At 44.5% G+C, this 24,200-nt stretch overlaps 1 protein-coding gene across 7 annotated transcripts; it reads left to right on the forward strand.

Moving 5' to 3' along the window:
- Nucleotides 1-1,505: 1,505 nt before the first annotated feature.
- Nucleotides 1,506-23,895, forward strand: LOC139408420 (ubiquitin specific peptidase 20). 7 transcript variants are annotated; one of them, XM_071152272.1, is made up of 25 exons: nucleotides 1,506-1,565; nucleotides 2,178-2,286; nucleotides 2,739-2,792; nucleotides 2,898-2,960; nucleotides 3,294-3,464; nucleotides 3,820-3,928; nucleotides 6,155-6,224; nucleotides 8,946-9,059; nucleotides 9,390-9,489; nucleotides 10,416-10,917; nucleotides 11,905-12,057; nucleotides 12,196-12,308; nucleotides 12,502-12,674; nucleotides 13,358-13,452; nucleotides 14,023-14,056; nucleotides 14,172-14,217; nucleotides 14,398-14,578; nucleotides 14,892-15,018; nucleotides 15,161-15,330; nucleotides 17,005-17,086; nucleotides 17,566-17,674; nucleotides 17,775-17,877; nucleotides 18,230-18,298; nucleotides 18,464-18,642; nucleotides 21,499-23,895. In XM_071152272.1, exons 2-24 carry the CDS (start codon nucleotides 2,206-2,208, stop codon nucleotides 18,625-18,627), a joined length of 2,883 nt encoding a protein of 960 aa, XP_071008373.1. In that variant the 5' UTR covers nucleotides 1,506-1,565; nucleotides 2,178-2,205; the 3' UTR covers nucleotides 18,628-18,642; nucleotides 21,499-23,895. The 7 variants fall into 7 exon arrangements, with proteins under 7 accessions (XP_071008373.1, XP_071008377.1, XP_071008375.1 ...); XM_071152276.1 differs by having other exon boundaries at nucleotides 9,390-9,468; XM_071152274.1 differs by having other exon boundaries at nucleotides 3,294-3,446.
- Nucleotides 23,896-24,200: the final 305 nt, after the last annotated feature.

A 24,200-nucleotide genomic window follows, 5' to 3' on the forward strand; every position in this document is an offset into this window, starting at 1 on the left:
TGACGATTGTAAAAAATAAATAAAAAATACATATATGAACATATATATTTTTATATGTTTTATTTTTTAACCCTCCTGTTGTGTTCGTTTCATGTTAATTAATTATGTGTAATTATGTGTCCAAAATGACCGCCACATTATTGCTGATAATAAATATTTTATAATACATATATTATCACCTAATGTTGCCTTAGATCTTTTTATCAACTTAAGTTCTTGTGAACATTACACGTTTTGAACTTCTATTTGGTATTTATGGCCTGTAGGCCTCATTGACCTGAGCTCATACAACTCGTTTTTGAGTAGAAAAAAGCAGAATGTATGGATTATTTTGACTATAACAAATAGTTTCACCCATTCATTTCTAATGACAATGTCATTTTTGGCCGGGAACACCACAGGCGTACAAAAGTTAAATAATACACCCAAAATGTAATGAAAATCATCCAAATGTATTTTGTGTGTTCAGATGACAATCAGATTAAATTAACTACATTTTTCAGAGAGAAAACTTGTAAATCGGTCCAATTCGACCGGAACACAGCAGAAGGGTTAAACCTGTGTGCTTGGTTATGCACTTTGCTTAATAGGCATTTTGAATGTATAATTCCACGTCCGTATATGTTTGTACAATTTGAAAACCTTTGTCTCCTGAGTGGTGCAGCGGTCTAAGGCACTGCATCTCAGTGCTTGAAACTTCACTACAGACACCCTGTTTCGGATCCAGGCTCTATCATAACCGGCCGTGATTGGACGGCGCACAGTAGGCACAGCGTCGTCCAAGTTTGGCCGGCGTAGGCCGTCATTCTAAATAAGAATTTGTTCTTAAAGTATAGAAAACAAGGAAGAGTGTTTTTCTATTAGTGAATTTACATTTATGAATATTACATTTAGCCATTTACATTTGAGGTATAAAAATGTCTTTATCCGTTTTAATAGTTACGGAAATTGGCATCACATTTTATCATTCTACGATGTATCCTTAGCTCAGTTGGTAGCGCATGGCGCTTGCAAAGTCAGGGTTGTGGGTTTGATTCATACGGGGGACCAGTACGAACATGTTTGCACTCGTTACTGTAAATTGCTCTGGATAAGACTAAAATGTAAACAAGTCTTCAAGAATATTATTAACTACAAATGTCTTGCCATAATCTCTTTACGTGTAGACAGTGCCAAAATCAATGCAAAGCTGTTTCTGGACGCTCAACACAAAAAGGACCGTTAATGTCTTTGAGTTTCTTCAGGTAATGATTCGCAGGGTAATACTTGGATCATTCTGAAAGAGACCTATTTGACCTTGTTAACAAGCAGGTATTTGTGTGGTAATAACCATACCCTTTTCCAATAGATATTATTGACACATGTATTCCAGTAAATTGTATCATAAGGAATCGAAACAACATCCCTATGAAATAAAGCAACAAGCTGCTAGTTCTTGCTGACGTGGTGCATAACAACACTGACGTTAAACCAGTGTGTGAGTTGGGCGGGGGAGCAAGTGGGATGGGGTATCTCTATTCCGTACAACAGCCACAGTAGCTAGCCAGGATACCATCGCTAGCTAGGTGTTTACCTATTTTTAACGCACATTTCCCCTTAAATGAACTTATCTGAATATTGTTGTGACATCGCCTGCTGTTGGTAAATAGCTCATGTTGAGATTCATGTATTTGTTGTCGATGTCATCATCGATTTTTGATGCTAGTTAGGAGTGGAAAAACAGGGCCTTCAGTTTGCAGCAGAGCTGTCAGATTTCGGTGTCTCTAGCCAAACCATAGTGCAGGAATTGGTTTTATAAAATTAAAAAAGTGTACCTGTGTTGGCTGATGTGCGATAGTTAGATGTTTAGTTAATTGATTATCCATTTCTAGAATGTCGATGGGTTGTCAGGCAGCTAGTTACTAGTAAATGCAGTAATTTCAAAGCTTTGAGTGAGTAGAGTAACGTTAGCTTCCTAGCTAAACTAAAGAGCATCATTGTCGGCGACATTCCCTGCTACAGTACGACTAATTCGACATATTCGACGTTTTGTAATAGTCTACTCTGGCAGAGTCAGACACACCCCTTGATTGAAGTGTGTCTACTTATTGTAGCCACTTACTGATGTCAGCTTGCTTCAATGTATTGTTTTATCTACACAAACAAAATATCAGATTCATATTTTTGTGTATAATTAGCTAGATCTTTAGAAGAAGTTGAATAAACATGAGTGACCTGGGGGACATTTGTCCCCACCTGGAATCCATAGGGGAGGTCACCAAGGAGGACCTTCTGCAGAAATCCAAGGTAAGAGAAATGATGGTTTCTAAAGAAATTTGCCCAGTCGAGCTTGGGACTATAAGGTTCTATTTGCATTTTGTTCAAAATTATACTGTAAATACCTAAATTCATATTGTTAAAGTTCAAAAGAATACAATATGAAAAATGCTGACACCATTAAAACCAATGAGGGGTTGGAACTTTAAAGACAATTATCTCAGAATCATCTTGCAGATATAGCCTTATATCCCCTAGCTCTCGCATTGTCAAGCATCTAGAATATGTATGGAATGGGTGCAATGTGACCAAAGTCATGTCTTTTGCTCTTGAGTCATGTCTTCTAGATTTGCCTTCACATATTTTTCTGGTCTAAAAGGCCCTAAGTCCCACAAAATGTCAAACAAAATGTACAATACATTCTGGTGGTCTGACAAAATCACACAGGAGATGGTGCTGTATAATTGTTTTGTGTTTTGAAGGGAACCTGCCAGTTATGTGTAGCAGGAGGACCCAACCTCTGGGCCTGTCTTCAGGTAAACAGCAGAGTCTGCTTTTCTTCACTGTTTCAGATATTCTGTGGACCATAATATATATTTTTACCCGTAGACTAATGTAATAGTTTTTTTTATTTTGTTCAGAGCGAGTGTCCATATGTTGGCTGTGGAGAATCCTTTTCAGATCACAGCACCCTACACGCTCAGGTGAATTCTGCTCAGAGCTTTTCTTCTTTGGGTTGTGAGAGATGCCATTTCAAGATCACTTTATTGGCTCAACTGAAATTTGACTTCCACCTCCTCAGAAAGACACATGTGCAACCACATTTAGGATTTAATACCAGCAACCCTGCGGTTGCCAGCTCACTTCCTGACAGATTTTTCCCATCGGACCCAGGATTTGAACTTGCAGCCCTTTGGTTGCTGGCTCACCTCCCTAACCACTAGGCTACCTGCCACCCTAGCATTTCATGCAACAAAAATGTATATCTAATTGTTATTAAGTGTGTGGGCGTGTGTCTCTGTGTCTCTCCCCCCTAGACTAAGAAACACAGCCTGACAGTAAACCTGACAACATTCAGGATCTGGTGCTATGTGTGTGAGAGAGAGGTGTTTCTAGAGCAGAGGCCTGCAGTAGTATCTGCTATGTCTGCCACTAACACTCCCCACCACTGTAAAGCTATGGACAACCAGGTACGCCATCGCACAAAGGTCAGCTCAGCTATATTCAACTATACTATGTTTACGTGCCTTTTGGGCACTGGTCTAAATTAGTGCACTATATAGGGAGCCATTTGGGATTGGCCCTATATCAACTATGGCTAAAATATATTTTAATTTAGAAAGGATTCATAACTATTCAGAAGGCCTGCATTATGTACTGTGTATAAATCATTTATTTATTATAACGTTTTACTCAACTATGTTTAATTTTGATCAGCTCACATTCACACTTGTGAGCTGAAATGCAGCCGATTCTGTGTTTTTATATTTTAATTGGCTTCCCACAGGCACACAGACTTATGTTCTTATTTGTTTTTTTAATGACAACCAATAATTTTCCCAGGATGCATTTCATCAACCAGTGAGTCACCACCGCCCGTTGAAGGCGGTGCCCATCGCGGTGGCAGAAGAAGAGGGGTCAGAGTCGGAGGAGGATGACCTCAAACCCAGAGGTAACCTCTGACCCCCCTCTGGTCATCATGGCAACCATTCAATAACAGTAAAGAATACAGTGCATTTGGAAAGTATTCAGACCCCTTCACTTTTTCCAGCTCAGGTGCATCCTGTTTCCATTGATCATGCTTGAGATGTTTCTACAACTTGATTGTTTTTACAACCACCTGTGGTAAATTCAATTGATTGGACATGATTTGGAAAGGCACAAACCTGTCTATTTAAGGTCCCACAGTTGACAGTGCAGGCCATGAGGTAGGAATTGTCTGTAGAGCCCTGAGACAGGATTGTGTCAAGGCACAGATCTGAGGAAGGGTACCAAAAAACCTCTGCAGCATGGAAGGTCCCCAAGAACACAGTGGCCACCATCATTCTTAAATGGAAGAATTTTGGAACCACCAAGACTCTTCCTAGAGCTGGCCACCCAGACAAACTGAGCAATCAGGGGAGAAGGGCCTTGGTCAGGGAGGTGACCAAGAACCCGATGGTCACTCTGACAGAGTTCCTCTGTTGAGATGGGAGAACCTTCCAGAAGGACAACCATCACTGTAGCACTCCACCAATAAGACCTTTATGGTAGAGTGGCCAGACCGAAGCCACTCCTCAGTAAAAGGAACATGACAGCCCGTCTGGAATTTGCCTAAAGGACTCTGACCATGAGAAACAAGATTCTCTGGTCTGATGAAACCAAGATTAAAGTATTTGGCCTGAATGCCAAGCATCTGGAGGAAACCAGGCACTGCTCCATCACCTGGCCAATACCATCCCTATGGTGAAGTATGGTGGTAGCAGCATCATCATGCTGTGGGGATGTTTTTCAGCGTCAGGGACTGCGAGACTAGTGTGAATCGAGGGAAAGATGAACGAAGCAACGTGCAGAGAGATCCTTGATGAAAACCTGTTCCAGAGTGCTCAGGACCTTAGACTGGGGCGAAGGTTCAATTTCTAACAGGAGAAAAACCCTAAGCACACAGCCAAGACAACGCAGGAGTGGCTTCGGGACAAGTCTCTGAATGTCCTTGAGTGGACCGGACTTGAACCCAATCAAACATCACTGGAGAGAACTGAAAATAGCTTTGCAGAGATGCCGTCCCCATCCAACCTGACAGCTTGAGAGGATCTGCAGAGAAGAATGGGAGAAACTCCCCAAATACAGGTGTGCCAAGCTTGTAGTGTAGTACACAAGAAGACTCAAGGCTGTAATCGCTGCCAAAGGTGCTTCAACAAAGTACTGAGCAAAGGGTCTGAATACTTATGTAAAAGTCATATTTAAGTTTTTTATTTGTAATAAATGTGTAAACATTTCTAAAACTGTTTTTGCTTTGTCATTATTGATTGAGGAAAAATAAAATAATTTAATTTTAGAACTAGGCTGTAACAAAATGTGGAAAAAGTGAAGGAGTCTGAATATTTTCCGAATGCACTGTATATTGTCCAACATATACACAGTTCAACTGATACCCTTAGCCTGTACAGGGGATACCTAGTCAGTTGCACAGCTGAATGCATTCAACCAGAAGTTCTCTCTTTATGGGTGACAACCATAGCCATCAGATATGGTCTGCATTTTAAATGTAACATACGATCAGATATAGAGCTCTGTACAATCGTTTTGTTCATCCTTTTCTCTAGTTGACACGCTTAGCAGGTCTATTCCTTAGTGAATTATACCAAGCTGATTTTGTCAGGGACCTCCCAAATGATCTGAGAGCCTAATGAGACGAGCTCTGGGTTAAGAGAAATATAATTGCTTTGGGGCCTAAGAGTACGTACTAGACAATGGTAATAGACTGACGGTCAATATTAACTGACAGGGTCCATGTCATGCATTTTCACTAACAGATGTAGTATCTTAATTTGATCACTCTGTTGTTGCAGATAATTTTTCATGTGCTGCAAGAAATTAAAATGAGCCTTGTGGTTTACATAAATTCACTGAAAGCCTGCAGTTCTTACTAATTAGATCACACACCTAAACTATAGCCTACTTTAGCCTAGCAAAGCTAATTTCCCATAATAAATGATCACTTAGAGTAATCGAATCATCCAGGAATATTTTACTCCTGTGAGAAACTGGTCAAATGAAGATCCCACATACTGTATGTAGGCCTGTTCTCCAAATGTCAGGTGTAAACAGTGGAGTGGCTTGTATCGTAGTCCTACCATATAATATTCTAAATGACGTTATTAGCTTCTTCTTTTTTCCCCCTACATCTTTCTCAAAGGTCTGACAGGGATGAAGAATATCGGTAACTCCTGCTACATGAACGCAGCTCTTCAAGCCCTGTCCAACTGGTGAGGTCACTTCCTGTCTCGTTTCGTAAAGCTGAAAGTGTGTGAGCATATGTGTATTCGTCTTCCAGTTCTTTCACGATTCTGCAATAGCAGAATTTTTTGCAAAATCAACAATTCCCTGCATATTATAGAGTGGGTGAAAACGTGCTTTGATGATGATGACAAGTTCTGAATCGTTCAGTGGGGTCTTTCTCTAACCTACTGAATCGTTCAGTGGGGTCTTTCTCTAACCTACTGAATCGTTCAGTGGGGTCTTTCTCTAACATTCTGAATCGGTCAGTGGGGTCTTTCTCTAACATTCTGAATCGGTCAGTGGGGTCTTTCTCTAACATTCTGAATTGGTCAGTGGGGTCTTTCTCTAACATTCTGAATCGGTCAGTGGGGTCTTTCTCTAACATTCTGAATCGGTCAGTGGGGTCTTTCTCTAACCTACTGAATCGTTCAGTGGGGTCTTTCTCTAACATTCTGAATCGTTCAGTGGGGTCTTTCTCTAACGTACTGAATCGTTCAGTGGGGTCTTTCTCTAACGTACTGAATCGTTCAGTGGGGTCTTTCTCTAACATTCTGAATCGTTCAGTGGGGTCTTTCTCTAACGTACTGAATCGGTCAGTGGGGTCTTTCTCTAACATTCTGAATCGGTCAGTGGGGTCTTTCTCTAACCTACTGAATCGTTCAGTGGGGTCTTTCTCTAACATTCTGAATCGTTCAGTGGGGTCTTTCTCTAACGTACTGAATCGTTCAGTGGGGTCTTTCTCTAACATTCTGAATCGTTCAGTGAGGTCTTTCTCTAACGTACTCAATCGTTCAGTGGGGTCTTTCTCTAACGTACTGAATCGTTCAGTGGGGTCTTTCTCTAACATTCTGAATCGTTCAGTGGGGTCTTTCTCTAACGTACTGAATCGTTCAGTGGGGTCTTTCTCTAACCTACTGAATCGTTCAGTGGGGTCTTTCTCTAACGTACTGAATCGTTCAGTGGGGTCTTTCTCTAACCTACTGAATCGTTCAGTGGGGTCTTTCTCTAACCTACTGAATCGTTCAGTGGGGTCTTTCTCTAACCTGCTGAATCGTTCAGTGGGGTCTTTCTCTAACCTACTGAATCGTTCAGTGGGGTCTTTCTCTAACCTACTGAATCGGTCAGTGGGGTCTTTCTCTAACATTCTGAATCGGTCAGTGGGGTCTTTCTCTAACATTCTGGATCGGTCAGTGGGGTCTTTCTCTAACATTCTGAATCGGTCAGTGGGGTCTTTCTCTAACATTCTGAATCGGTCAGTGGGGTCTTTCTCTAACATTCTGAATTGGTCAGTGGGGTCTTTCTCTAACATTCTGAATTGGTCAGTGGGGTCTTTCTCTAACCTACTGAATTGGTCAGTGGGGTCTTTCTCTAACATTCTGAATCGTTCAGTGGGGTCTTTCTCTAACGTACTGAATCGTTCAGTGGGGTCTTTCTCTAACATTCTGAATCGTTCAGTGGGGTCTTTCTCTAACCTACTGAATCGTTCAGTGGGGTCTTTCTCTAACCTACTGAATCGTTCAGTGGGGTCTTTCTCTAACCTACTGAATCGTTCAGTGGGGTCTTTCTCTAACCTACTGAATCGTTCAGTGGGGTCTTTCTCTAACGTACTGAATTGTTCAGTGGGGTCTTTAACGTACTGAATCGCTCAGTGGGGTCTTTCTCTAACGTACTGAATCGTTCAGTGGGGTCTTTCTCTAACCTACTGAATCGTTCAGTGGGGTCTGTTAACCTACTGAATCGTTCAGTGGGGTCTTTAACGTACTGAGTCGTTCAGTGGGGTCTTTCTCTAACGTACTGAGTCGTTCAGTGGGGTCTTTTTCTAACTTACTCTTGAGTGTACAAAACATTAGAAACACCTTCCTAATATTAAGTTACACCCCCTTCTGCCCTCAGAACGGCCTCAATTCGTCGGTACATGGACTCTACAAGGTGTCCAAAGCGTTCCACAGGGAACACACTCAAACCAGTGCGCCTGGCACCTGCTACTATACCCTTTTCAAAGGCACTTAAATATTTTTGTCTTTCCCATTCACCGTCTGCATGGCACGCATGCATAATCCATGTCTCAATTGCCACTCACCGGTTTGTGTCAAGAACTGTAACGCTGCTGTGGCTTTCATTCTGAACAGTTTCCCGTGTGAATAAAGAATGGTCCACCACCTAAAGGTCATCCAGCCAACTTGACACAACAGGGAAGCATTGGAATCAACATGGGCCAGCATCCCTGTGGAACACTTTCAACACCTTATAGAGTCCATGCCCGACAAATCGAGGCTTTTCTCGGGGGGGAGGAGGGGGGTGTGCAACTCAAAATTAGGAAAGTGTTACCAATGTTTTCTATACTCAGTGTATTATCCGAGGGCCTGCATATTTGACCAATCACCCGCATAAAACAGTAAATTCATCACAATGGTATCACGTAAGACTGACCCATCACTGCAGTACAAAAAGAGGGCTCGCAATTTCAACCAATCACTGCACATTTATTGCAAGCAAAATGTAATAATTGCCGAGGCAAAATCAATCATTTTAGCCTGCAGAAAAATCTCAGTGGAATCCTGTAGGGATTGCTCTTCTCAGCAGAAGCCAGTGTGTTAGTTTTCATAGATTGGATCTCCAACTGACCAGTTCTTTCTTTCTTCTCCGTCCCTCCCCTAACCCCCTCTAACCACTCTAACCCCCCCTAACCCCCTCTAATCCCTCTACAGTCCTCCTCTCACTCAGTTCTTCCTGGACTGCAGTGGACTGGTGCGGACAGACAAGAAACCTGCGCTGTGCAAGAGCTACCAGAAACTAATCTCTGAGCTCTGGCACAAGAAACGGTAGTGTACCAATGGACATGCTAATATGTTGAATATTACAGTCTGTATGTACCAATCAACATGCACATTTTTGGGCTATATATTCACAAGATTGCAGCAAAATTGTGTTTTTAAATGATACTGTCTGACCTATGTAATAGAAGAAAATACATCTTTCACAAGGGGGGCTATCCCGGAAAACGTGTGACTTAACGTATGTTTAATGAGTCTACTTGCTTAGTCATGGTCTGCTACACATTCTGCTTCCTCTTCTTCATTCCCTCACTCTCACTTTCCTTCTCTCTCTGTAACTCTCTCTCTCTTTCCTCCACCACTCTCTCTTTCCTTCAGGCCCAGTTACGTGGTCCCCACCAGTTTGTCCCAGGGAATCAAGCTGGTCAACCCCATGTTCCGTGGCTACGCCCAGCAGGTAGGGGCAAGCTCCCAGCAGGTAGGAAACAAAATTATGACCTGACCCCTAGCCCTACCCCCCTCTTGCTCCTCTCTTTAACCCCCGACTTAACCCACCTCTACCTGTGTCCCATACCCCCAAAATAATCACTGTTGCCACAAACCAAATGGACCTCCAGGGACAGTGAAGTTTCATAGGTTGATTGTTGTGTTGCTGATTGGCTAACCCTGTCAGTGATACTTGGAAGTAGGGTGCCAAGACAGTGAAATGGGGAAGATCTCCATTGCATACTCCTCGTGTCCTTTCTCCTCGTCTCCTGACTTTCTCCTTCAATGGGTTTTGAGAAGGAGACGAGGAGAAAGGACACGAGGAGTATGCAATTGAGATCTTCCCAAGTGGCACCCTATTCTCTGTGTAGTGCACTACTTTTGACCATAGCGCTATGGATCTGGTCAAAAGTAGTGCACTATATAGGGAATAGGGTGCCATTTGGGATGCTGACATGCTCTAACTAACACACAGTAACTAGTGGACATTTTGATGTTACTGCTTGGCTTAATGGGTGTTTGGTTGATTGGAATGGGATTGTGTGTATGTGACTTTTGGTTTTGATTGCTGTGGAAAAATACAATGACAAAACTGCTGTGAAAATAGTATTGTGTTGAGCCTGTGTGATCTGTTTCTCTTAATGCTTCACCATCACACACACTCTCAATGACTTTCTGTGCCTAAGCGCTGCAGGGAACACACACACACACACACACACACACACACACACACACACACACACACACTTTCCCTGCTTCGTAGTCCTCCCACACCATTATCCCCTCTCTCTTTCTACTTGATAGAGCAGCATCCTCCCCTCTTCTAACTCTTTGTGTGTGTGTGTGTGTGTGTGTGAGATCTGAGTATATAAGACAGTTCCACACACTCTCCCTCTCGCCCTGTATACTACTACATAGGATACCCAGGAGTTTCTGCGCTGTCTGATGGACCAGCTCCACGAGGAGCTCAAGGAGCCATTGGCAGAGTTCGGCAGGGGGGGTGAGGGGGACGAGCGGAGGGACGGGAGCGACCGCTCCCCCGCCGAGGACGAGTTCCTCTCCTGCGACTCAGGTGCCAGCAGCGACCGGGGAGAAGGAGGAGGGCTGGGGGAGGCGGGCCTGCTCATCCAGGACGAGTGCGGGGTGTCACCGAGGGTGGGAGGAGGGGGGACAGGCACTGGGGGGCGATCAGGGACAGGAGGACCCATCTCGGAGAAAGAGAGGCTGAAGGAGAAGAGGGTTTTGGGCTCGCCCCTCCACGGAGGCTCCCAGGAGATGGACGAGGACGCAGATGTGGATACGGCGGCGGCCGAGAAGGGGGCTCTAGAGAGGGGGGCGGAGGAGGAGGGGACCCCCCCTAGACCACAGAGCCCCAGTCAGAGTCAAACACAGGGGCAGATGCAGAGCAGCAACACTCCAGGTATGGGCATTGTTATTGTTGGAGCCAAAGCACAGAAAGAGAATCTGGACGCATATGTTAATTCACAGGCAATAAATATTAAACAAGTGTCATTTTAGATTCTGAACCCAATTTCGAGTCACACCGTAGGAATGTCTTCAAAAATCGCTTTTTTTCCACCTGTGAAACATTGCCAAGGTGCGTCCGTTTCTCTCTGTCTGATACAGAGAGACTCATACATGCTTTTATTACAAGCAGGCTTGACTGTTGTAATTCTCTCCTGTCTGGTCTACCCAAGAAAGCCATTGGTCAACTGCAAAACATACAGAATACACAGGTACTGACCAGGACCAGACGGAGAGCATACGTTATGCACCGGTTTTAAATTCTCTGCACGGGCTGCCTGAGTTTTAGAATTCATTTTAAGATTATTTTATTGGTTTTTAAATCAGTCCACAATTGTGCACCCCAAAACATGCCAGATATGCTTTTAAGTTATGTACCCAGTAGGTCCCTCAAGTTCTCTTACTACCTCTGTTAACTATCCCAAAGCCTAGGACCAAGAGGCATGGAGAGGCAGCCTTTAGTTACTATGCCCCCTGCGTCTGGAATAGCCTGCCAGAGAACCTGAGTGGGGTTGAAACTGTAGACATATTTAAAAGAGATCTTAAAACACACCTTTTTAGCTTTGCTTTTCCTTAGGGTGCTTTTTAGTCGTTCATGTTTTGTTATTCTTTAGTTTGTTATCTTCTTGTTTGTTGTGTAGTAAAGTTTTCTGTTTTTATATTCATGGTTTTTTTCTGTGAATCGTGTTTTTTTTTTTTGCTTCCATGTCTGAAATGTACTATATAAATAAAGCTTGATTTTGATTAGATTTGAGATTTTTGGTAATGGTGGGAGTAGAAAATGTAGTGTGTGTGTGTTGTAGTGTTGTACCTTGTTACCTGTTGTAGTGATTTGTTAGTAATCTCTTAAAAGCCCCCTCTTCCTCTTTCCTCTCCTACCCAGAGCCAGACAACGAGGCATCGATGCAGCAGCGCCCCCAGTCTCGACCCTGCAGCCCTGTCCGTATGGTCCAGGAGCTGCAACCAAAACTCTCCTCTAGCCCCCCTCGCTCTAGCACCCTCCGCTCTGCAGGGCCCACATACTCCTTCAAGAAAGGTATGGGGGGTGTCCTCTTCCAAACACACACACACTGTCACGTGTGCACACACTCTCCCACCCAAGCACAGAGACACACCTTACCCTCTCACACACACACAAACTATTTCACTCCATTTCCCATAATCTACCTCTTAGCCCAGCTGATCCTGGGTGCCAAGAAGAAGAAACAGTCTCTCTACCGCAGTGTCATCTCAGACATATTTGACGGCTCCATCCTCAGCCTGGTCCAGTGTCTGACCTGTGACAGGGTGAGCTGTGCTGTGTGTTGACCACCACCAGGGGGCGACACTCCCATAGGAACTCTGCTGTACTGTACCTCAGTACTGTCACATTAATATTGAATGTTGACCTCTTTTAATTTGTAGACCTTTTAACAGAAGTTTTGGTCCATTTCCTCTCATCGCCCCCTCTCTCTCTTCTCCTCTCCCTTCCCCCCTTTAGGTTTCGACCACTGTGGAGACCTTCCAGGACCTGTCTCTGCCCATCCCAGGTAAGGAGGACCTTGCCAAGCTACACTCCTCCATCCACCAGAACATCCCAGCCAAGACCGGGGTCTCTCTGGACGTCTACGGCTCCCAGGGCTGGATCACCTACATCATGGACTCCATACGCAGGTCAGGGGAAGGCAGCTGTAGGAGCTGGGGGTAGAGGGCTGGGGGTAGAGGGCTGGGGGTAGAGGGCTGGGGGTAGAGGGCTGGTGGTAGAGGGCTGGTGGTAGAGGGCTGGTGGTAGAGGGCTGGGGATGGGGGTAGAGGGATGGGGGTAGAGGGATGGGGGTAGAGGGCTGGGGATGGGGGTAGAGAGCTGGGGATGGGGGTAGAGGGCTGGGGGTAGAAGGCTGGGGATGATGGTAGAGGGCTGGGGGTAGAGGGCTGGGGATGATGGTAGAGGGCTGGGGATGATGGTAGAGGGCTGGGGGTAGAGGGCTGGGGATGGGGGTAGAGGGCTGGAGATGAGGGTAGAGAGCTGGGGATGGGGTAGGGGTCAATGGATGGGGCTAGCATTGGGGCCCGTTCAAGAGGGTGCAACATTACAGAACCTTCAGATAGAAATGTATTGTGTAGAACAGATGTGATTGACTGTCATCTAGAACAAGGAATGGTGTCAGCTCTATTCATTACATTTCTATCTGCAACAGCCAGTTGTGCAATGTAAGACTTACCATTGCCATGATTCATTCCAAGGGAATAACCTTACCTAGTATGTAACGACCTTGTAACAAGTAGTAAACCACATGTAACAGCTACATAATACTTCCTATTTATTCCTGTATACCCCCCCACTCCCACCTCTGTAGGTTTGTGGTGTCCTGTATCCCCAGCTGGTTTTGGGGCCCCATGGTAACACTGGAGGACTGTCTTGCTGCCTTCTTTGCTGCTGATGAGCTCAAAGGTAAACTCAAAAATATACAGTTGTCCAATAAAATGCATCAACATCCCTGATCTACTGGCTGCTTTTAATGTCACACACAAAGCTCGTTAACTTTAAACTGGTACTGAATTAGGAAGAAGTGTATGTTATTTTCTAGAGCCCACAACATTGACTCCACAGATTTACATGTCTGCAAATTGAGCGTTATCCCTCTTAGAAATACCAAGGCATTTGGATGGGTGATAAGTTGTCTTTTAAAACGCATATAGATTAGTTAACTAAGAAGCTGAGAATAAAACTGTGTTTCTTCATTAGAAATAAATGGCGCCTCTCGCTTAATAGTAGAAAACAGATCATTAAATCAACGTTCCTGTCGGCCCTGGATTAAGGTGACATTATCTATATGAATGCAGCTGCCACTGCGTTAAAACCATTAGATACTGCTTATCACAGCGCACTTTTTGTGATGCAGGGCTCCCTGCCAAAGAGACATTGGTCTCAATAGGATTTTCCTGCTTAAATTATTATTTTTTTAAACGAAACCATATCCTGGCGTGAAATAATTTCAGTAATTTCTTAATTGTTTTGTAGGGGACAACATGTACAGCTGTGAAAAGTGTAGAAAGTAAGTATTTTGGAGAATTTGTAGTTCCATTTAGCATTAGAAGATTAATCTGGCTAGTTGATAATACAGATCACATTTCATCACACATTTTAATACTCTTTCACTTATCTTGCAGATTGAGAAATGGTGTTAAATATTGCAAAGTACTTCAGCTACCTGAGGTAATGCTCTTATCTTTGTCCCCTTCTGTTATCTCATACTTTGACATTCTGCAAAGAAGATAAAACAAGCTTTATCAAAGCGACTAAAGATACCGAAGTTGTGTAATGTTGTTGATTTTCATCGTGAAGACAAGGCATTTGTTTCAGGAAATCTACATGAAACATTTTGTGTGTGTACAGATTCTGTGCATTCACCTGAAGCGTTTTCGTCATGAGGTGATGTACTCCTTCAAGATCAACAGTCACGTGGCCTTCCCATTGGAGGGACTCGACCTCCGACCTTTCCTGGCCAAGGATAGCCTCTCCCAGATCACCACTTACGACCTGCTGTCCGTCATCTGTCACCATGGCACCGCAGGCAGTGAGTAACAAGTAACAGTTGACTGACTGTACTACCTGACGTTTAGGGAACATGGTTGTTAGGCTTCACGGTTTTGATTCAACTCAAAAAGTGAAACTCAAAATGTGTGTCAACTCATGTAAAAATGAGAGTTTATCACAACCAGTAACTTTCAGCTGCAGGGTACAGAAAGGGAGGTCATGGTACAGAAATAGATAGCCGCACACTGATGAATATGGTTGATTTCACAGCATACCTTTATCTACCTTTCTGCAATTCCTTCCTCTCTGTCTCTCTGCCTCTGCATCTGCCTCTCTGTCTCTCTCCCCCCCAGGTGGTCACTACATAGCGTACTGTCAGAATGTGATCAACGGTCAGTGGTATGAGTTTGATGACCAGTATGTAACAGAGGTCCATGAGACGGTGGTGCAGAATGCTGAGGCCTATGTGCTCTTCTACAGGCGAGACTAACCTTCATACCACATTACAATGATAATAACAATGTATTTCTGTTTTGCTGAACTAATTATGGTATGTGTGTCTGGTCATGTGTGTGCCTGTGTGTGTGTGTGTATGTGTGTGTGTGTGTGTGTGTGTCCACAGGAAGAGCAGTGAGGAGTCAGTGAGGGAGAGGCAGAAGGTTGTGGCTCTAGCCAACATGAAGGAGCCCAGCCTGCTGCAGTTCTACATCTCCAGAGAGTGGCTCAACAAGTTCAACACCTTCACTGAGCCAGGGCCCATCAGCAACCACACCTTTCTCTGCCAGCACGGAGGTCAGAACTGTACTTAACCGACCACAAAAACACACCCTAAACATCAACTACACCTTTCTCTGCCAGCACGGAGGTCAGTACTGTACTGGACCTACCACAAAAACACATCCTAAACATCAACTACACCTTTCTCTGCTAGTACGGAGGTCAGAACTGTACTTAACCTACCACCAGAACCCATCCTGAACATCAACCAGACTCAATCTAGACATGGGCTCACTTCAAGTAGTACTTGTTTTCTTTCAAATACTTTGAGATGTGCTTGATTGAGCTTCCTGGCACACTGGAACCAATAGAGTAGTCCCAAAAGTACAAACCCCACCCATCTATTCCAGTGGAGGCTGCTGCTGAGGAAAGATGGCTCATAATAACGGCTGGAATGGAGTAAATAGAATGGTATCAAACACATAAAAAACATTTTTGATGCCATTCCATTTACTCCATTCCAGCTATTATTATGAGCCGTTCTCCCCTTAGCAGCAGCCTCCACTGATCTGGTCTGAGGATCTAGAGATTCTATTTCTATGCCCTCACCAACCCCACCATCAAATACCAAGCACAACCACTCTCAACCCCCAGCACAACCACTCTCAACCCCCAGCACAACCACTCTCAACCCCCAGCTCAACCACTCTCAACCCCCAGCTCAACCACTCTCAACCCCCAGCTCAACCACTCTCAACCCCCAGCTCAACCACTCTCAACCCCCAGCACAACCACTCTCAACCCCCAGCTCAACCACTCTCAACCCCCAGCTCAACCACTCTCAACCCCCAGCTCAACCACTCTCAACCCCCAGCTCAACCACTCTCAACCCCCAGCACAACCACTCTCAACCCCCAGCTCAACCACTCTCAACCCCCAGCACAACCACTCTCAACCCCCAGTTAACCACTCTCAACCCCCAGCTCAACCACTCTCAACCCCCAGCTCAACCACTCTCAACCCCCAGCTCAACCACTCTCAACCCCCAGCACAACCACTCTCAACCCCCAGCACAACCACTCTCAACCCCCAGCTCAACCACTCTCAACCCCCAGCTCAAACACTCTCAACCCCCAGCACAACCACTCTCAACCCCCAGCTCAACCACTCTCAACCCCCAGCTCAACCACTCTCAACCCCCAGCTCAACCACTCTCAACCCCCAGCACAACCACTCTCAACCCCCAGCTCAACCACTCTCAACCCCCAGCACAACCACTCTCAACCCCCAGCACAACCACTCTCAACCCCCAGCTCAACCACTCTCAACCCCCAGCTCAACCACTCTCAACCCCCAGCTCAACCACTCTCAACCCCCAGCACAACCACTCTCAACCCCCAGCTCAACCACTCTCAACCCCCAGCTCAACCACTCTCAACCCCCAGCACAACCACTCTCAACCCCCAGCTCAACCACTCTCAACCCCCAGCTCAACCACTCTCAACCCCCAGCTCAACCACTCTCAACCCCCAGCACAACCACTCTCAACCCCCAGCTCAACCACTCTCAACCCCCAGCACAACCACTCTCAACCCCCAGCTCAACCACTCTCAACCCCCAGCTCAACCACTCTCAACCCCCAGCTCAACCATTCTCAACCCCCAGCACAACCACTCTCAACCCCCAGCACAACCACTCTCAACCCCCAGCACAACCTCATTGAAATAATCTTCTTCACGTTTTGTCCAGGGATCCCACCCAACAAGTACCACTATATAGACGACCTGGTGGTGATCCTGCCGCAGAATGTATGGGAGTACCTGTACAACAGGTAAGATGAGACTGTCTGTCCGACTACCCACTTGTCTGTCTAATTGACTGTCCATCTGTCTCTGTCCATCAGACGGTCTGTCTAACTGACTGTCCATCAGACGGTCTGTCTAACTGTCTGTGACTGTCGGTGTATCTGACTGTCTAACTGTCTGTCTGTCTAACTGTCTGTCTGTCTGTCTGACTGGTTGTCCATCTGTCTAACTGACTGGCCATCTGACTGTCCATCTGACTGTCCACCTGTTTCTCTGTCTGACTGTCCATCAAGAGGTTGCATAGCAACAGCATCAACTTCTGATAGACAGGCGAAGAGCTAGTACGCTCAACTGAAAGGATAGTATACAGTATGTTAGTATTCGAACACAGCTTCTGTCTGAATGTCAATCTATTTCTCTGTCCATCGAACTAACTGTCTGTCTGTCTGTCTGTCTGTCTGTCTGTCTGTCTGTCTGTCTGTCTGTCTGTCTGTCTGTCTCCTAGTTTTGGAGGAGGCCCAGCAGTGAACCACCTGTACGTGTGTGCTATCTGCCAGGTGGAGATAGAGGCTCTGGTCAAACGCAGAAAGGTGGAAATAGACACCTTTATCAGGGTAAGAGGGATGGGTCACTGTGTGTGTGTGCGCGCTTGCCTGTAAGTGTGTGGTGTGTCCTGTATCAAAGGCCTCACCTGTTCTCCCGGTCTGTCTCCAGTTGAATAAAGAGTTCCAGGCGGAGGAGGCTCCTACAGTCATCCTGTGTATCAGCATGCAGTGGTTCAGGGAGTGGGAGAACTTCGTCAAGGGCAAAGACAACGGTACGATTCTATGAGAATGGTTGATTTATAATCAGAGGCATTACAGTACCAATGGAAGCTAAAGATCAGGATTACTTAATACACTATAATTATCACATTGTATCCTCTGTGCAGTCCAGGGCCCATATACACACAGTGTTTTAGAGTAGGAGTGCTGATCTATTATCAGGACCCCACCTGTACCTATAATCTTATCAATTATGATAGACTAAACTGATCCTAGATCAGCACTCCAACTCTGAGACGATTTATGAATACTGGCCCCGAATATGTAGAGGGAATAAATACAGTGTGAAATGTTCTTTAGTAACGACACTAAAGCTCTTGGGGGTGCTTGTCATTGTCTTCTCAGAACCCCCTGGTCCTATTGACAACAGTAAGATTGGTGTGATGAAAGGGGGACACATACAACTAAAGCAAAGTAAGCAGTATATGCTGTTACATGTGTCGATTGGTCGGTCTGTCTGGGTGCGTGATCCTGTGTGTATTGGTCTGGGCCTGTGTGTGTTCACTTGTATGTGTTAATGTGCGCACGTGTGTGTGTTCATTTGTACGTGTTAATGTGCGCATGTGTGTGTGTTCCTAGGGGCTGACTATGGTCAGATCTCAGAGGAGACGTGGCAGTATCTTCTCAGTATCTACGGTGGAGGGCCTGAGACTGCAGTGAGACAGACAGTGTCGGCCCCGGCCCTCGACACAGACAGCCTGCACAGAGAGAGGAAGATAGAGGCAGAGACCAGGGCACTCTGAGAAACACCCACAATGGTGAGATACACACTTAAACACGTTGTGTTTACACACACACCCAAGTGTGTTGATTTATAAACACACTCGCAAGCAAACATACACACGCACCCAAGCATCATCTCTGCCCACTGACGGTTTCCCACATCCATACACAAGAACCCAAACACACACACACACACACAACCACCCACCTCAGGTCTAAGGATGATGTAGCATAAATATTCCTGTCTCTACTAAACACTTCAGTATTAGACCTGTTGGCTCCTGTAACTGTCTGGTACCACTACAGTCCACTCTGTTCTCTCACGTAGCTCAGGTCATTCTCCTGGAACTGTCTGGTACCACTACAGTCCACTCTGTTCTCTCACGTAGCTCAGGTCATTTTCATGACGTCATACAGGTAACTGACGAAATTAAGGAAACACTTGAGTAAATGAGGGATACAGGTGCTTCCACACAAGTGATTCCTGAATTAATTAAGCAAATAACATCCCATAACGCTTAGGGTCTTGTATAAAAATGCTGGGCAGGCCATTATTTTGACTAGCATGGCTATACCCTCATAGGATGACAATGCCCCTATCCACAGTGCACAAGTGGTCACTAAATGGTTTGATGAGCACCAGATCTCAACCCAATTGAACACTTACGGGAGATTCTGGAGTGGCACCTGAGACAGCGGTCTCCACCACCACCAACAAAACACCACATTTATTAAGCTTTATGTCGGTGTTTCCTTTTTGTAAGTTACCTGTACATTCTGTGTGTGTGTGTGTAATGTACTTCATGTAATGTATAAACAGTTTGTAAATCAGGTCAACTGTGTTTGAGATCCCAGATACTGTAACTAGGTAGAGAGAGAGAGACTGATAGATAGAACATCATTTCCCTGAAGGGGAATTTGTCTTGCACAATAAAACATCAAAAGCTACGAAATTCTATTAGAGGTCTGAGCGTTAAAACATTTAAACGAAATTCAATCGGTAACGCTAAGAAAAAATCCCTAACAGAAAATATTCTGGGTTCCCCCCCCACAAAATGAAAAGCACAATGCAGTTATCACAAAACTACCACTAAAAGGTCCTAATCATCATCAAAATGGACTTTGTTTTTTACAGATATGCCTACAGAACACAACAATGCTGTAATGTTAATAGGAGGGGATATGCATCTTTCAAATAATTTGCCACGGATATAAAGTGCTCCGCAAGTCCTCGTCTTTAACCGTTGGGGGGGGAAAGTGCTGATTACAGAAATGATTGCAGTTGATATGCAGCCATTGTCAATGGCCTAGTTCAGTTGATATGCAGTCATTGTCAATGGCCTAGTTCAGTTGATATGCAGCCATTGTCAATGGCCTAGTTCAGTTGATATGCAGCCATTGTCAATGGCCTAGTTCAGTTGATATGCAGCCATTGTCAATGGCCTAGTTCAGTTGATATGTAGCCATTGTCAATGGCCTAGTTCAGTTGATATGCAGCCATTGTCAATGGCCTAGTTCAGTTGATATGCAGCCATTGTCAATGGCCTAGTTCAGTTGATATGTAGCCATTGTCAATGGCCTAGTTCAGTTGATATGCAGCCATTGTCAATGGCCTAGTTCAGTTGATATGCAGCCATTGTCAATGGCCTAGTTCAGTTGATATGTAGCCATTGTCAATGGCCTAGTTCAGTTGATATGTAGCCATTGTCAATGGCCTAGTTCAGTTGATATGTAGCCATTGTCAATGGCCTAGTTCAGTTGATATGCAGCCATTGTCAATGGCCTAGTTCAGTTGATATGTAGCCATTGTCAATGGCCTAGTTCAGTTGATATGCAGCCATTGTCAATGGCCTAGTTCAGTTGATATGCAGCCATTGTCAATGGCCTAGTTCAGTTGATATGCAGCCATTGTCAATGGCCTAGTTCAGTTGATATGCAGCCATTGTCAATGGCCTAGTTCAGTTGATATGCAGCCATTGTCAATGGCCTAGTTCAGTTGATATGCAGCCATGCACTCACCTTTTCCCTTTGCTTGTGGACATCAGAGCACAACTCAACATCTTTCCAAGCCAAACATTATCATACCATATCATAACCGCTACACACAGCCTACATATTTGTCACCATTTCAGCTAACGTCGTAGTCAACATAGCTACTATAACTAACGTGTTAGTAAACCCGCTGCAGTCATGCAGAGTCAGCAAGAGTGTGTGTAGAGGGAGCGGTCGGATCGAAATTGAGAGACACATACCGAAGGGAAAAGAGAATGTCGGGAGAAGAACTGGGATCACTTGGCTATGGTTACATTTTGTTGTGAGTTGCTAATGCACATAAAACATGGAAGGAACACTGAATCAATGTGAATTCACGGTTGTGTTCGGGACAATTTAATCTGTCGTTTTTGTTAGTTTTGGACTTGGGTAAAGTTGTTTTTTTCAGTTGTTCGGACACACAAATGTTTTTCTTAAAGCAATCCGAAGTCGGTAGCCGAAGTCTATTTGCCTTCATCTGTGATTTGTCAACAGTAGGGATTCTTCAGAAAAGTCTTTGTCATTCAATGACAGATGACTTGTTTTCATGCTCATTTTCGCATTGAGAAATACTGTACCAAACATCAAGTTAGATGTAAAATTGCGAGAGTAAGATATCCTCAGGAAAATAGTTATATTAATTCAGACTATTTTGAGGAAGTGTATACTGGCTACGGCGTCTCAAGATGGACAAACAGTACTATTGACGCTTTTCGTTCCAATTTACAAGCAAAGGTCTTTTAAAGTGGCTATGCGAGCACACTAGTTCGGTTAGCCTAGCCGAGCTCAGCTAGGCGCCAGCCAAACAGAAGCATGCGGAAGCCTTAAGCATACTTTTTTCTTCCTTCCCTCCCTTCTAGGTCATCTGTCTGTCTGACTCCTACACCTGGGTGAAGAGAAGCACCTGGGTGAAGAGAAGCACCTGGGTGAAGAGAAGAACCTGGGTGAAGAGAAGCACCTGGGTGAAGAGAAGCCTTGTCAGGAGCACTTTGTAAAACGTAGCAACGCGCCTCATTCTATTACCAGTGCAGAAGGACATAGTTGTCAATTATCATCCTACCGTAGTGAAAAGGTCTTATTTATTGAATAAATCTTAAAAAGATTTCTAAGTGAAAAATGTAACATTGCGTGACACCATGTTTCTGATGCTGTTAGCAGCTATGGTTGGTTAAGTCTAAATCTAAAGAGCTGCTGTACCAGTGTAGTAGGTGTGTCATCATTAAAGGTGTTCAGATGAGAAGTGGAGGGAGGTAGTGGTGTTTGGGACCATGATGCCAAGGAGTGTGACATCGTCAGTGTTAATCGCTGCTTGAAGACTCGGGTCAACATGTACATTCTTCTCCACACAGGACATTCAGTGACAACACGTCGGCCATTCATTTTTGTTTTCATGAGACAACAGGAGGACTGATGTAAAAAATAACAAATGTAAAGAAATAAAGGATGTTCAGAGTTGAATGTTCTGCTTCTTTCCGAGGAGGACTACAGTGTTTTCCGATTGGCGTGACTCGTGCCGTCTCATCGCATAGTCAATTGACGTTACAATTGATTTGTTTAAGTCATACAGATTAAAGCTCATCCCATCAAGACCCCCTAATATTGTGTTTACAGACAGTAGGAACAAGCAGATTAGGGGATTCTCTATCTCTGTTCCTTAGTGAGTGATTTCACAAGGTTTTGAGGTGTAGGAGATGAGCCTTGTCCCAGATCTGTTTTGTGCCGTCTTACTAACTCTCTATGGTCTAGTGGGCAAGATGGCACAAACGATTCTGGGACCAGGCTAATAGGAAACCGCAGCAGATCTACAGGGGAGGAGAGGACCCTCAGGAGAGTAGCCCCAGGTCAGGATATCAGACTAGCAGGGAGGAAAGAGAGGGGGGTCCAACCCCCAGTCCCCCTGCAGGGATAGAGGTAGAGGTGACCAGTGTGGAAGAGTGCGAAGGGCTATATCTGTCAAATCTCTATCACGTCTCGTACTTCTCCCCAGCTCCATATCCCAGAATTCAACACTCCCCCAGGTCACTAGCCTGCACCAGCCTGCACTCGTCTCTCTGCTTGGGGAAATATCATATTCACCCTTATCCCTCTTACCATAAAGGTTCATTAACCTGCAGTGTGCATGTTAGTACTGCACGCTAACACAGATGTTGAAACTTGTTTTCCTTTTCTTTGGTATCGGTTGGCAGCAGGATGTTGTTGTGTACCCTCTTAGTAAAAAGGGTTCCAAAAGGGTTCTGAGGCTGTCCCCATAGGAGAACCCTTTTTGGATCCAGGTAGAACTCTTTTGGGTTCCATGTAAAAACCAGATGGGTTCTACAAAAAGTTCTACATGGAACCCAAAAGGGTTCTTCAAAGGCTTATCCTATGGGGACTGCTGAAGAACCCTTTTGGGTTCTAGATAGCACCTTTTTTTCTAACAATGTATAAGAGGGAGATGATGTAATCCAAGCGGGCATGTCATTATGAGCTTCACCTGAGTTCTGATTCCTTCAGAATGCCATCTAGCCATTTAAATGTTAACTAACATACGTTCAAGCGTGTCTGTCTACTGTAGCAATGCTATGTAAAGGATGCTGAATGACAGTGTTGGAACCTAAATGTGAACGTGTGAGTGATTCTGTGCTGGTAATTGGTATGTCGGTGTCCAAAGAGAAGTAAATGTTCTTCTTTTTCTTTTTTTTATATATATTTTTTGGTATTCCTTTGTTTTTGCCAATTCTGTAAAGAAGTGAAACCTCCAAGTGTTTTTGCAGAGAAGTGCAATGAAAACCTTTGACGGTCTATCTGTGCTCAGACACCTTAGAGTTTTTTATTATTATTATAGGTTGCCAATGGGTTGCTGAAGCGTTGTAACTTAGTTATGACAGTGAGGGTCCCTGTGGTACATTCCAGCGGTCTGTGATTATTTTCTCAATTCACCTCTGAATTCCTGGTTTGTGTGTCTACGTTGGGTTGTGTACACTCACTTGCGTGTAAGCGTTTCATTTTCACTGGTAAATGGTTGAACATAAAGATGTTGCTGTGGTGGGATTGATTGCATAGATAATGACTCGCCTCATATCTTTTTCCCAAAACAATAATAGGAGTTAATCAACTGCTGTTTTTCAATGACGAGAGAGAGTGTGTCATAGTGATGGTGATCTTTTGTTGCTATTTGACTTCCGTGGTTGATCCACACTCAGATGATTGTCTGGGATTGTCTGGAAAACAGATGTAATTATAAATGATTATATGATTAAAAGCCTGCTCTATCTTGTGCTTGGTGTGTAATCATATTTGAACACTGGTTTTCACACAAAGGCACTGCACAGTGTTGAATTAGAACCAGGAGCTTGGTTTATGCTGGCAGGGGCGTGTCCAGAAAACACAATTATTGCTTGCTGACATCCATTTAACAAATATTTTCATTCTGAACCATGACACAATATGATCAATATGTCTCACTTTGATGTATTGATGACCACTTACCTATCCCACACTGTGTGTGTGTGTGAGTGAGGGAGTGAGTGAAGGAGAGAGAACAGTGTGTGTGTGTGTGTGTGTGTGTGAGAGTGAGAGTGAG

This window comes from Oncorhynchus clarkii, chromosome 5 (genome assembly GCF_045791955.1).
Source record: "Oncorhynchus clarkii lewisi isolate Uvic-CL-2024 chromosome 5, UVic_Ocla_1.0, whole genome shotgun sequence".
NCBI lineage: Eukaryota > Metazoa > Chordata > Actinopteri > Salmoniformes > Salmonidae > Oncorhynchus > Oncorhynchus clarkii.